This window comes from Artibeus jamaicensis, unplaced genomic scaffold (assembly GCF_021234435.1).
Source record: "Artibeus jamaicensis isolate MK-2021 breed Jamaican fruit bat unplaced genomic scaffold, CSHL_Jam_final contig_311, whole genome shotgun sequence".
Classification (NCBI taxonomy): domain Eukaryota; kingdom Metazoa; phylum Chordata; class Mammalia; order Chiroptera; family Phyllostomidae; genus Artibeus; species Artibeus jamaicensis.
This window is the reverse complement of record NW_026521717.1, coordinates 3,121,583-3,137,296: the sequence shown is the minus strand read 5'-3', so window position 1 is coordinate 3,137,296 and position 15,714 is coordinate 3,121,583. Positions and strand designations below refer to the sequence as shown.

Below are 15,714 nucleotides of genomic sequence, written 5' to 3'. Positions count from 1 at the left end.
TGACAAGCCTTTAAGTAGGATCATCAAGAAAAGAAGAGAGAGGACCAAAATAAACACAATCAGAAATGAAGGCGGAGAGGTTACAACTGAGACCACAGAAATAGAAGAGATTGTAAGAAATTACTATGAAAAACTATATGCCAAGAAATTTGAAAACCTAGGTGAAATGGAAAAATTTCTAGAAATATATAATCTTGCAAAACTCAATGAAGAAGAAGCAGAAAGCCTGAACAGACCCATAACAGCAGATGAAATTGAAGCAGTAATCGCAGCTGCAATTTTGGGAAAAAAAAAGAACAAAGCAGGAGGGATCACAATATTCTATACCCTATACCTTGTATTACAAGGCCACTGTAATCAAAACAGCCTGGTACTGCCATAAAAACAGGCACATAGACCAATGGAACAGAACAGAGAGCCCAGAAATCAACCCAAGTGTCTATGAGAAACTAATATTTGACAAAGTGGGCAGTAACATAAAATGGAGTAAAAATGGCCTCTTCAACAAATAGTGTTGGGAGAACTGGACAGCTACATGCAAAAAAAATGAAACTTGAGCACCAACTTACACCCTACACCAAAATAAATTCAAGGTGGATAAAAGACTTAAATATAAGCCATGACACCATTAAAGTCCTATAGGAGAGCATTGGCAAGAAAATCTCAGATATTTCATGCAGCTACATTTTTTACTCATATGTCCCCTAGAGCAAGGGACACAAAGGAAAGAATAAACAAATGGGATCTCATCAAAATAAAAAGCTTCTGCATGGCTAAGGAAAACAGTATTAAGATAAAAAGAGAACCAACTGTTTGGGTAAAGGTTTAACCTCCAAAATATACAAAGAACTCACATGACTCCACTCTAAGAAGACAAGCAACCCAATTAAAAAATGGGAAATGGACTTGAACAGACACTTCTCCAGGGAGGACATACAGTGGATCCAGAGACACGTGAAAAGATGCTCCATATGCCTAGCTATCAGAGAGATGCAAATTAAAACCACAATGAGGTACCACTTTACACTGGTCAGAATGGCCATCATAAACAAAGCAACAAACAACAAATGCTGGAGAGGTTGTGGGGAAAAGGGGACCCTAGTTCACTGTTGATGAGATTGCAGACTATAACAACCATTATGGAAAACAGTATGGAATATTCTAAGAAAACTGAAAATGAATATGCCTTTTGACCCAGCAATTCCTCTTTTAGGAGTATATCCTAAGAACCCTGAAACACCATTCCAAAAAAACCTATGCACACCAATATTCATAGCAGCACAATTTACAATAGCCAAGAGTTGGAAGCAACCTAGGTGCCCATCAGTAAATGAATGGATCAAAAAACTATGGTACATATACACAATGGAATTCTATGTAGCAGAAAGAAAGAAGGAGTTCCTACCCTTTGCAACAGCATGGATGGAAATGGAAAGCATTATGCTGAGTGAAATAGGCCAGGTGCTGAAAGACAAATATCATATGATCTCACCTTTAACACTAAGCTAAACAACAAAACAACAAGCAAGCAAAATATAACCCAAGACACTGAAATAGAGAACAAGCTGACAGTGTCCAGATGGGAGAGGGGAGGGAATTTCAGGGGAAAAGGGGAAGGATTCACAGGAACAAGTATAGAGGACACATGGACAAAAACTACGGTGGGGGGGTGAAAATGGGAGGGAGATGGGGAGCACTGCAGGGGGTAGGCTGGGATGGAAGTAAAAGACAAAAAACTGCACCTGAACAATAATTAAATTTTAAAAAATCTTTAAAATAAAAAAATTATAAATAATAAAAAGAATTTAATTTATATATTTACTTTTTTACTTCTATTTATTTATATTCACTCAGAAAGAGAGAAGGTACCAGAGTATGTACTCACTATGTGCCTGAAAATTGATTGTTCATTTGAAATCCTGAGAATTTTTTGAGATATATGTGTTTATATATGTATGTATACATATATATATTCTGTATTTGTGAATGTGTTTGATAGAGCTATCTCCCAGATAATCTCATTATAAATACATGTAATGAAAAAATATAATAGATATACATTATATATTATATGTTCAGACAATTTGTCAATATAAATAGCAAAAAGAAAATAAACACCCTGAACCCTTACATACACATGTGTATATGCCCCATCTATATATCTATATTATATATTTAGTGTGAGTTTTATAAGAAACTGACAGAAGAATTTTGCATTGTTTGGATCCTCTACTTTGGTTTTATGTGAAGACATTCATCATGGACCTAAAATGTTCAAAATGATCATGAAACTATTAGATAAAATAACTGTAGACAAAAAAGTAGATAAACTCAAGACATGAAGAGGGACCACTATAGAGGAGCTTATACCACACATGTATGAATACTTGAAAAACTGACATTTAACTATTATTTTCTGTCCTTTTGTGTATTTATTCATTTAAATGTAGTAAACTAGATTTTTCCAGTTTTAAGACACATGCAACTGACCTCCCTCTAACTTTACTTGGGTTGCTAAAGTAAAACTATGAGGTTTGAATGATAAACATAGAACAGAGAGGTCCCACTGAATTATTATTATTTTTGTTCTATTCTGAGCATATAAAAGTAATGTGCGGAGTAGGAATGGGAGACCCCTTGCTCTTGACTGGCTTATAACTCAAATAGACAAAGAAAAAATACAAAACAGAGAATGTTAACTTATAAAATCTTTTGCATCATATACTTTAGAGGCATATAATCTATTTAGTATTAAACTAATAAAAGTTATTAATTTAATGTATACAGTTCAATAAGTAATTAATGGAACTCTCACTTTGTGATAAAATAGTTAAAATAAAACATTATTTTATTTTTAACAATTTTTTTACTAGACTGTTTTTATAAAAGGCTTACTACATCATGACCACTAAAAACTACCCTGTCATTAAGTGACTTTTTAATACAGCAGATTATATATGACATATTTCAAAGCTCAATTTCTACATTCCATATTTTATTAACTACTAATTTGTAAAGTTTTATGTCAGTATTTAAGGTGGTTTCATTTCCAAACATTGAAACAATGGCAAAATGCACTTGCTCACCATTTTAACTTTGAAATATCTATAAACTTCACAATAGCAATGGTCTTCTCTTTCTCCTTCATCATTTACTTTTCCTTAAACTTGCAAACAATAACCAGGAGAGCTGCACAAAAATGTCTGCACTAAAGTGACCTTTGGTTCTTTCTTGGAATTTAAAACTAATCTAGTCTAGATTGTGATCGAGAAAAGCTTGCTTGTTGATGGTATGCAGTCCTTTCAAGTTCCAACCAAGCACATGGGTTGTTAATATTTACTCAGTCTTCATCTCTCCAATGATCTTGAACTACAATAGTTTACTGAGATTGGCAAATGCCACTAGCATTTATAGACACCTGATTGAAAAATACATATTTATGATAAAAGAAATGAGTTACTGTGCACTACCATTTCATTGAAAGGAAGGGGTGAAACCATACCAATTGGTGAAGATTATAGGGAAACATATCTAAACTCAGAGGTTAAATAATCATTCAACTAGAGTCAGAGAATTAGATCAGTCTAATGTCTCTACAAATACTAAGGTTCTATAATTTAATTAAATGGCTTCATTCTGAAGCTGCAGGCATAGCACAGTGGTTAGGATTGCTGCATATGGAATCATACAGGACTGGATTCAAACCCCTTCCCTGCCATTCACTAACTATATGAACTTGAGTGAGCTGCTAAATATTTCTAAGCCTGTTTCATTTATAGATTATACTAGGTGATTATAGCCTTTATCTCATAAGTTTATTGTGGTGATTAAATGTAGTTTTTCACACAAAAAATATTTTGCACAATCCTTGTCACATAACAACTTCCTAAGACATAGCAGCAATTATTACTGTTGTCATTCTAGTTATGCTACTACTTTTTATGAAATAGTAACATATAATGAGGAAACTTTTTAATAATCCATGTGAATTTTATAGCATGTATTTAATATACTTGCTTAGCCTCTATGATGGACTAGACACTTGGCTGGACGCTGAAAATAAAATAATGAACAGGTCACTATTCTAGGCTCCAGAAACAGCAGTGAACAAGACAGACAAAAATAGCTATTTTCAAAGAGTTTATATTCTAGATATGGGAACACACAATATATATGTAAATAAAATAATAAGAATGATAGTATTTTGGTAATCAAATCATAAATGTCAGAGGAAATTAAAATGATACTGATTTAAAGAGTGATGGGCTAATGTTTTTTAGTAAGGGTGATTGTGGATAGACTCTCTGACAAGGTGATATTAGCTAAGCATCTGAAGCATAAAGAAGCTTCCATGCAAAGATCTATAACAAAAGTATTCCAAGACAAAAAAGGAAGTTAAGTAATTCTAAAATGATAATATGCCATCATGTTCAAGGAGCAGGAAAAAGACTATGAAGGCTAGAGCCGAAAGTTAAAGGGAAGTACTGACTATGATAAAGTACCTAGATTATATTCAAGTATTTCAAGGAGTTAATAAAATTTTAAACAAGGAGAAACGGGATCTTATTTTTGCTTGTGAATGTCATTCTGGTTACTGTTGAGAAGTAGCAAGAAAGTTAGGTTGGAGTTTGTTTCTGAAATTCAAGTTAGACATGATAGGGCATACTGAAGGGCATATTGAATAGATGTGCAGGTGTGGTAGTAAGAGAGAGGAGAAAACAAATGGCTTTGGGGGCATTCAGAATTAGCAAAAAGCAGGTTGGGAGGAGACAAAGATTTTCAGTCATATGAGATGATGTTAGAAGCACAAAAGATGTCAAGTAAGCAGTAGGATATATGAGTCTAGCATATAGGGGAGAATCTAATCTGGAACAGGTTGGGATCACCTCTAGGATGTACAGATACATGAGAAAAAAGTCTAAAGTCTGAGCTTGGAGGCACTTTAGCAATTAGACATATCTTACAGGAGAAATAACACAAGATTATGTAAACCCAGATGATGTAAAGCCATCACAGATACTACTTTCAGGAGACAGTGGTCAAACATGACAAATGCCACTGAGAAGTCAATTCAAGTGAGAATGAAGAATTTACTATTGGCTTTTGTCCCCCTTGGTTTTAAGAGCCCTTTTAAAATTGTGAGGACAACAGCGCCATAGGGTAGTAGAGAGTGGGCAATGAGGAAATGGAGGCAGGGTGAAAATCAAAGCAATGAGGTTTTTTTAAGGGAAGGAGAGTCATGAAATTGTGCAGTGACCAGAGAGAAAATGTATACAAAGAGATTTGTTTGATTTGGTTTTATTTTGGGGAGTTTTATTAAAGACTAGTGTAATGCTGCTATTTACAATCCAATAAATCTGAACAGACTGGTAATACAGGAGGAGCTGCTGTTTAAAGAAGGAAACTTCTTGAGAAGATAATAATGAGTGGGATCTGAGACACATGTAGTTGAGCTGGTTTTAGATTATGAGCTGGGATAACTATTTTATTATTATAGAAGAGATGTGCCAGAAAAAAATGAAAACATATACAAGTGGTTTGATAGAATTGGTAATAAAACTTAATGAATCAGTTCTAATCTGATTACATATATTTTTTCTCTGAAATATGTGGTAAAAGAGAAATTAGCTAAAAAAATGGAGAATGGGTGAGGGATCATGGAGATTTGAGGAGAGCAGGGAAGGTACTTAAAAGTTATTTTAACTCATGGGAATTTTATTCCAAGGAATGGCGATAGTATTATCTGTGAAATTTTACTGATGCATTTGAGGTGAAACCCCCAATGAAATTTTGGTGATGTATTTGTGATGAGTAATATGAGAAATGATGTAAAATTTTATCCACCCACTGCCTAAGTGAAGATATGGAATAAGATAAGTAATAAGTTTAGCTTGGGTTGGGGTTTTGTCAGGAGAATAAATTAGGAAAACAGAAAACATGTCAAGAGTATCTGTAAGAGAACTGGTTATAGTGCTTGACCAAAAACTCTAGACAGGTTAAGGAAGAAAGTTTCAAAATTCTGTGACTGGAAGTAATAGCTATTGAAAACAGTGATAGAGTCCATCAATATGGAGTATCCGCCCTGGCTGGCATAGCTCAGTGGATTGAGCGCGGGCCTGCGAACCAAAGTATCGAGGTTCTAGCTCAGTGGATTGAGCGCGGGCCTGTGAAGCAGACAATCGCGGTTCGGTTCCCAGTCAGGGCACATGCCAGGGTTGCAGGCAGGTTCCCTGCAGGCCAGTTCCCAGCAGGGGACGCACGAAAGGCAACCATACATTGATGTTTCTCTCCCTCTCCCCTTCCCCTCTAAAGATAAATAAATAAATAAAATCTTAAAAAAAAAAAAAAAAAAAAAGTATCGAGGTTCGATTCCCAGTCAGGGCACATGCCTGGGTTGCAGGCCAGTTCCCAGCAGGGGACACATGAGAGGCAACCATACATTGATGTTTCTCTCCCACTCTTTCTCCTTCCCTTCCCCTCTCTCAAAAAATAAATAAATAAAATATTTTTTAAAAAATATGGAGTATCCACACCTTGTACAATCTTGTACAATTGGTGAATTTAGAAGACTGGGAAAAATAGAATGTAACAATCAAAAATACAAAATAAAATTGTTACAGGGTAGAGAAATTGGTTATAATGAGATCTAGGATACCATCATATGAGGGATGACTAAACAGGGAAAAATAAAAATACCAATCACACTGAGACTGAAAGACTGAATAGTTAAGCAAGATGTTAAAAGCACAACTAATATGCTTAAATATTGCTTGCTCTTTGACTCTTTTCAATCCTGTTTACTAGTTGTTGCAGTAAGAATAATTGAAAGGTGACTAACTCTGTTGATCAAGTAAAATTGAGAGGTAACTTTCCCTTAATTATTCTGAGTCTAGTCACTAATCTATTCAATTCATTTCTGAGGCAGAAATGCCTGGGCTGAATTGATCTATGAACATTTTGAACTATTTTATTCAACCTACATTAATAGGAAGAACCACCACAGGTGATCCAAGCTACAAGTCAACAGCTTCAAAGTGTCCCACCAACAGAAGTTACAACATGACTTTTAGTTAAGCCTGTATACAGTGGTCTGAGATAAATCTTAGCTAAGTGATATTTTAGGTTTTATGCTTAGGGCACAGCAAAGGTGCCAAAAAAGTGTCTAAGAACACATGCAGTAGACAGCCCCAGAGATGTTGCATATTTCTGTAAGAACTAGAGAACATATACTTAGAAAACTCTCAAAAGTAGATGAAAATTAGTCATAATTATTCATAGTAAATCTCACTTTTGAAGCTTACCATAATGGACAGCTGTTGTCCATATGACATTAGAATTCATTCACATTTATTTTGTAACAACCCCTATGCTCCTAGTTCTGACTCAATCTAGGTAATTTGGTATATGGGGCTGCTCAATCCACAGCTCTAGGGTGGGCCTAAGACCAGAGAAGTTGGACTAGGTATATATAATTTATAAAGTTGCTCCAATAGGAATTATCCAACGTATTTAACTAGAACTATGGGGGTGGGTGGTGGAATTCTACTTCTCTTTGGTTGCCAAGCCTAGCTGAATGTATCCATTAGTTGTGATAAACAGAAAATTCTGACACAATTAGCTCATAAAATAAAGAAAAAAATCTTACATAATAGAAAATCCATACGTAAAAAAAAATTCTCTGGGGACACACAAGTATTTCTTTGCATTTTTCACATTTCTTCACAATTTGTTTATATTTTTCCTCAATTTACCTTCTGAGCAATAAGTAGCTAAGTTCTATTATCCTACAACACCATAAAGAGGCAAAAAATCCTTCACTCTCTTGGGTCTTGTTTAAGGACTGAAAAGAACTTCCCAGAAGGCCCAGTAGCCTGCTCAAAATACCAGAGTTACAGCACAAGCCCATTCTTAAAATAATATCTGGCAAAAGAAATGGAGCCACCGGAATTAGCTTACGTTGTTAATCAAACACTATATATCCTTTGTGAAGGAGTGGGTGTCTGAAAAAAATGTACCATAGTCTTTTTATCTACTTATTTAATAGTAGGCAAAAAAAAAGATGGTATATTTACACAGTGGAATGGTACACAGCAGAAAAAAAATAAAGAGCTCCTACCCTTCAGGACAGCATGGATGGAACTAGAGAGCATTATGCTGAGTAAAATAAGCCAGGAAGCAAAGTACAAATACCATATCATCTCACCTATAAGTGGAATCTAATCAACAAAACAAGCAAGCAAGCAAAATATAATCAGAGACATTGAAATAAAGAACAAACTGACAGTAACCAGAGGGGATGAGGAAGAGAGATAATGACAGAAAATAGGGGAAGGTCCATCAAGGAACATGTACAAATGGCACATGGAAAAAGCCAAAGGGGGTAGGTTCAAGGGTAAGAGGTGGGGATGGGTGGGGTAAAAATGAAGACAACTGTACTTGACCAATGATTTAAAAATAACATAAAAATACATTAAAAAAAAGAAAAATGGTTGGAAGGACAAACTGTGTCCATAGCTAAGGATAGGCTATGATAGTGTCTACTCAATGGCTGGGAATAAAGACAGCATAGAAGAAAGCAAAGGCAAAGTTATGGAGGAATGCCCACATACATACAAGGCCTATCCAGAAGGTATCTAGCCATGTAAAGAGTGATGTGAAAAAATAGAGATATTTATTGAAAAAGATAGAAGATACAAGAAACATTGTACATAAGACCCCCTTCAAAAGTAACTTTAGTTGAGAAAAGCCAGAAATCATAGCACAGCAAATCTGGTTTGTAGTGGGGCTGAGACACCTGGGTGATTTGATGTTTCACTAAAAAACTCTCCATGAGATGTGAGGCATGAATGGGCATATTGTCATGATGAAGTTGCCAAATATCAGTTGCCCACAGCTGCAACCTTAAGGAAAAAATGATCTGAGTCTGGTTGTATGATCTCATTTCCCTCTTGTTCTCATACATAAGGTCTGTCCAGAAGGTATCCAGCCATGTAATTTGAAAAACAGAGATATTTATTGAAGATACAAGAAACAAAAAATATTGCACATAGAACAATGATGTATCAGTCCCTACCAAAGTTGGTACCTTGGGGCCTCACCCAGTTCTCCCAATCACCTTCAGCTGCCCCACTGTATTTTTCTGAATATCATCAATGGTCTGAAATCATACCCCTTTCAAAGGTGATTTTAGTTTTGGAAAAAGCCAGATGTCACAGGATGCCAAATATGGGCTGAAGGTAGGCTGAGTCACCTGGGTGATTTAATGTTTCACCAAAAACCCTGCACGAGATATGATGTATGAGCAGGCGCATTGTCATAATGAAGCTGCCAATCATGACTTTGCTCATAGCTGTGGCTTTCTAAATCATCAGAATAGTTTCTGTGGAGGAATGTTCATGCTTAACACAAAATTTGATGCAGATTCATTGATCTCCTCACTCAGTCATTTTAAATGAGATGGCCACACAGTACACACGCTCACTCAACAGACATCACCACCTCCATTGACTAGTACAGTGAAGGCGTCATTGTTTATGCATGCACATTCCAGTCCACTCTCCTTGGCTGCCAGTTTACATTGATGTCATGCAAACCATTTTCATTATATTAACAATAGCTGGACTTTTTCTGTACAGACCTCGTATTTTTAGGTAATTCCTTTCATGCCTAAGCCCCATAGAACCAGATTCTGCCATCTCCAATCAATAGTTCCCTGACTAATATGAAATTCAAAGCATTCCTCTGAACCTAGCAGGTTTTATATTTATCTACATGAACTAAAATAATTCTTCATGGTTTCCTATCTCTGGTCTTATCTATCTTTATATCTACCCTTAAAATCTTAACCATCTTCATAACTATATTTCAAACATCATCTTTTCATAAAAGCATTTCTCAAAAAAATTCATTTTGGTAATGGTTTCTTCTTCACTTAAACTGAAGAGCAACTATCTGACCAACATTTAAAATATACACATGTAATCTACTAAGATTTGATATATAATGAATTTGGAGATAATTATTTTAATTGTTCTTATAATATGAAAGAAAGAAGCAAAGAGAGGTTATGTGTCTTGTACAATGTCTAAATTAGAACCTGGATTTAACACCGAGATTCATACTCTTTCCTTCCCTGCTTCTCAGGTGTGCCTCACTGCACCACCCCACTATGATGTGGTCTCTTGACATGTCCATTGTATCTCACTCAACTTTTCTTTTCTATGGTGCAAGTATTATGCTTTATACATAATAAGTATTAAATAAATATTTGGTTAATTGAACAGTTTGGTTTGATATATAAATAAAAATTATCAATAATTACTGATTGGTTAACAGTAGATATTTCTTTATATAAATACAGATAGGTCAGTATTATCTAACTTTTAAACAATCTGGCCCTGGCCAGTTGGCTCAGTCTGTTGGAGCATCATCCCATACACAAAAAGGTTGTGGGTTTGATTCCCTGTCAGAGCACTTACCTAGGTATATGGTTCAATCTGCACTCAGGGTTCATATGAGAGGCAACTGAGGGATGTTTCTCTCACATATTGAAGTCCCCAACCCTGCTCTTTCTTTTTCCCTTCCTCTCTTTCTAAAAATATTAGTAAATATATGCTCAAGTAAGGATTAAAATTATATTCTGAATATCAAAAGCAAATCCCCAATAATCATTGGCAACAAATTGTACTGTTATTCTATGCAGTCTCTGGAAAGCAAGATAATTGGCAAAGAAAAGTTTTCAAAATATAATTTCAATGAAATACTACATCCAATGAAAAGAATTAGCAGGAAATATATATAATTTTCTCTAACCCAGAGTTAAATACTAATTAAGAAAATAGAATCCTTATTCGGTGAAATTAGACTCAGAAAGCTAGGCTTTAAACCTCATTTCATCTTTGTCAGATAAAATTAGTATTAGTGACTTTTTATAAAGTAGAGGTTCTGCATATTGGAAAAAAAAAGAAAAGAAATATTTCTCTTTAAATAGTCTATTTGGGAATTAGTAAAGAAAAAAGGGACCCTTTCTCCAAATTTTTAGATTTAAATTTAAGACATCCATCATTAACATATTCCAGTTCAGGGATTTACTGATGAATGGTATCCACACTATGCAATAATGTCAGTATTCACTTTCTTTAAGTAAAAAATGTTTAAAGTCACACTTCAATTAAAATGTTTCATATTTTCTCATATTTTCTGCAAAATCGAAAGCCATAAATAAACCAAATATAACTTTTCAAAATGTGTGAGAAGAACTTACACACTCTTTAGAGATAACAATTTTAGTGGTTGATAAATGAGCAATGTAAAGGCAACAGCAATAAAGTAGGGAATAAGGTACTATCACTTCATTGACTGTTATTCCAGGAATATGTATTAGTTTCAACATAGACGTCCATCCATTACCTTAAAGGAACATTCTTTCTTCAGTTCATCTTTAACTTCTTGTTATTCTCTCAGAGTAAAGTTATATTTCTTTTGTGGTAACAATCCTTTTTTCTTTATTCTACAAGGTGTAGAGCATCTGAATGTAATAGTTATTAGTCCTGGTAAATTAAGCAAAACTCAGTCATGACCTTATGAGGATGTTTGATTATGTGCGGAGCTTCAAACAGAAAATCTGAAGATTAAATCACTCACAGAAAATGTTATAGAAGATTAGACATATAATTAAATGAGTGTTTATAGAGATTAGAAAGATAGATAGATGATAGGTAGACAGACAGGACAGGTAAAGCCATATTACCTAGCTTCCTCAATAATATTATATAATAATTTTTTCTGCATCAAGAAATATTTTCTAATATTCATCCATTATCTTGTCTGTTTCAAAAATTCAGAAGAAAACACCATTTACTAAGCAATTTATTGATTTATTTATTGTAAATTGAATTATATATTTTTTACTTAGTTATTTTTCAAGTACAGTTTTCTGTCTATTTCTCCCAGCCCAGCCCATTCCGCCCATCAATTTAAATTTATTCTACAATCTGACTTCCGCCAAGATGGAGGCATAGGTGGATATGCCGTGCTTTCTCACACAACCAAGTTTAGAGACAATTAAATATTAGCAACAGAAAACACAGCCAGAACACAGAAAATTGAACTTTCTGGAAGTCTGTTTACAACAAATTCTTCAGTCTGACCGGTAAGGGGCGAAACCAGCAGCTGGTGAAGCGGGGTTGCACAGGAAAACTCGGTCAGACAGACTCAGGTGCAGGGTTGGACCTAGTGAGCTACTGAGTGAGCGACCAAGTAAGCAGCGACTGCAGGGAAACAGCGAGGGAGCAGGGCTGTGGTGGACTGTGGTTGTGCATTTGTGCGCAGATAGACCAGTGAGGGAGTGGGCGATTGGACCAGGACCCAGCCGGTCCTGCTGCAAGTGGCAGGGAGGGCGCCGCCATTTCTCTGCTCTGACCCCACCTCCACATACAGCATCATAACCCAGCGACTCTGAGTGGCCCGGCCCTGGTGAACCACCTAAGGTTCTGCTCCTCACCCAGCAGCACGAAACAGCAAAGGGTGCCACCATTTCCCCGCTCTGACCATGCCCCCACATACAGCATCACAACCCAGCGACCTGGGAGTCCAAGGCTCCGTTCCTCACACTTAAAGGCAAAGGCAATAGACTTCCAAGAAATCCAGGAAGCTCAGAGAGTCCCAAAGAAGTTGGACTCAAGAAGAAACACACCAAGGCACATCATAATTATATTAGCCAAGATTAAAATGAAGGAGAGAATCCTAGAAGCAGCAAGAGATAAGGGGACAGTCACCTACAAAGGAGTCCCCATCAGACTGTCAGCAGATTTCTCAAAAGAGACCTTACAGGCAAGAAGGGGCTGGAAAGAGGTATTCCAAGTCATGAAATCCAAAGACCTACAACCAAGATTGATCTATCCAGCAAAACTTTCATTTAGAATGGAAGGACAGATAAAGTGCTTCTCAGATAAGATCAAATTCAAGGAGTTCATCATCACCAAGCCCTTATTATATGAAATGTTAAAGAGACTTATCTAATAAAAAGAAGTTAAAGAAACATGAACAGTGAAAGGACAACAAATTCACAGTTATTAACAACCACACCTGAAATGAAAGCAAACTAAAAGGACAGCTAGATCAGGAGTGGAAACATAGAAATGAAGATCTCAAGGAGGGTTAGCAACAGGGGAGTGGGAGGAGGAGAAGGGGGGAGAAGGTACAAAAAATAAGAAGCATAGACAGTAGATAGAAATTAGACGGGGGGCAAGAATAGCATGGGAAATATAGAATCTAAAGATCTTGAGACACATGGTCATAAACTAAAGGGGGGGTAATAATGGTGGGGATGGGGGGTAGGGTGGAGGGGAATGAAGGGGGGGAATAGAACAACTGTAACAGCATAATCAATAAAAAATTAAAAAAAAATAAATTTATTCTTACAATCTGAAGCTTCTTTATTTGATATTTTATTTTGAAAACATAAATACAAGTTTGTATTTCTTTTTTTATAGCATAATCAATAAAATATACTTTATTTATTTTTTTTGCATTCATAGTTTTCCTTTATTTTTTTTATTGGGTTGTGGGTTACACTTTATTTTTTTTATTTTTTAATTAATTTTATTTAGTTATTTTTCAAGTACAGTTTTTTGTCTATTTTTCCCATCCCAGCTTCCCCTGCCCCTTGCTCCCCACCTCCCTCCCATTTCCACCCCCTTTAGTTCTCGTCCCTGTGTCCTTCCTATTTATTCCTCCAAATCACAAGTTTGTATTTCTTTTCATTATTATATGGAGAACATAGTAGTCAAGTGTGTTATTTAAATTCTAACTGCACATATTTAGTTTAATCATATTTACATATATTAATTTGGGTAATTTTATACATGATTATTGGAGTAGTATTTCATTAACTATTCTATTATGCAGAAAGGGTCGTAGCATTTCAGGGTGCAGTTTAAATAATGTTCATTCTTCTTTCCTGATACTTAAATTATCCTTTGGCAATTGTAATCAACAAAAGAATAAAAGCATTTTATTTTTTCCAATAAATTGAATTTAAAAGATCTTAGGGAAATGATTTTACTATATACTAAGACATTTTTTTGTAATCAGAACTATTATTTATTTAAATCACATTGACCTCAGGTCTAGAAATACTTACTTTTCTTTGCATTAGCAGAAGAGAGTCTGTTTCTTCCTCTTTAAAACTTGATTCCATACTGCTTATATCCTCAACAGCATCTTCCATCTAGCAAAATACAGTACATTTAGAATAATGGGTATAATGATAAAAGTTATGCTTCATCCTGAATTTAAAGACAAACATTTTAGTAACTATTAAATTTTTTTAAATTTCAAAGTTCTATGTATACAAAAACCTAAAATATTTCAGAACTAAAAATGATGTCATCTTATCAATAGATGTGGAAAAAGCATTTGATAAGGTACAGCACCCATTTATGATAAAAACACTGAGCAAAGTGGGAATAGAGGGAGTGTTCCTCAATATAATAAAAGCCACATATGAGAGAACTACAGCCAACATCATACTCAATGGGCAAAAACTAAAAGCTTTTCTACTAAGATCAGGAACAAGACAAGGTTGTCCACTTTCACCACCTCTATTCAATATAGTATTGGAAGTCTTAGCCAGAGTGATTATACAAGAAAAGAAAATAAAAGGCATCCAAATTGGAAAGGAGGAAACAAAACTGTCATTGCTTGCAGATGCCATGATAGTGTACATAGAAAATCCTATAGACTCCACCAAAAAAACCCTGCTCAAACTAATAAATGAATTCAGCAAAATAGCAGGATACAAAGCCAATACTCAGAAATCAAAGGCATTTTTGTACACCAACAATGAAATATCAGAAACAGAAATAAAAAAATCCCATTTGATATAGCAACAAGAAAAATAAAATACCTAGGAATAAACCTAACTAAGGAGGTAAAAGACCTGTATGCACAAAACTACACAACACTGATGAAAGAAATCAGGGAAGACACAAACAAATGGAAACATATATGGTGTTCATGGATCAGAAGAATTAACACCATCAAAATGTCCATACCACCCAAAGCAATTTACAGATTCAATGCAATACCTATTAAAGGACCAATGGCATATTGCACAGCCACAGAATAAATGCTTCAAAAATTTATATACAACTATAAATGACCCCGAATAGCAGCTGCAATTTTGAGAAATAAGAACAAAGTAAGAAGGATCACAATACCTGATATCAAACTGTATTACAAGGCCACTGTAATCAAAACAGCCTAGTACTGGCATTAAGAACACACACATAAACAAATGGAACAGAATAGAGAGCCCAGAAATACACCAAGTCTCTACAGTCAATTATTATTTGACAAAGTGGCAGCAGCATAAAATGTAGCAAAAATAGCCTCTTTAACAAATGGTGTTGGGAGCACTGGACAGCTATGTGCAAAAAAAAAATGAAACTCAAACACCAACTTACGCCATACACCAAAATTAATTCAAGATGGTTAAAAGACTTAAATATAAGCAATGACACAATTAAAGTCCTAGAGGAGAACATTGGCAGGAAAATCTCAGATATTTCACCCAGTAACATTTTTACTGATATGTCCCCTAGAACAAGGGACATAAAGGAAAGAATAAACAAATGGGATCTCATCAAAATTAAAAGCTTTTGCACAGCTAAGGAAAACAGTATTAAAATAAAAAGAATCAACCATATGGGA

General features: G+C 35.1%; 1 protein-coding gene across 2 annotated transcripts in view; it reads right to left on the bottom strand.

The window, feature by feature from the left end:
- Nucleotides 1–15,714, bottom strand: part of TFEC (transcription factor EC) — a 140,562-nt gene that overhangs the window by 35,627 nt on the left and 89,221 nt on the right. For both annotated transcript variants that reach the window (XM_053662934.1, XM_037136209.2), the window contains exon 3: nt 14,144–14,230. In XM_053662934.1, coding sequence (XP_053518909.1) covers nt 14,144–14,230 — 87 coding nt within the window. The remainder of the gene's footprint in view (nt 1–14,143; nt 14,231–15,714) is intronic.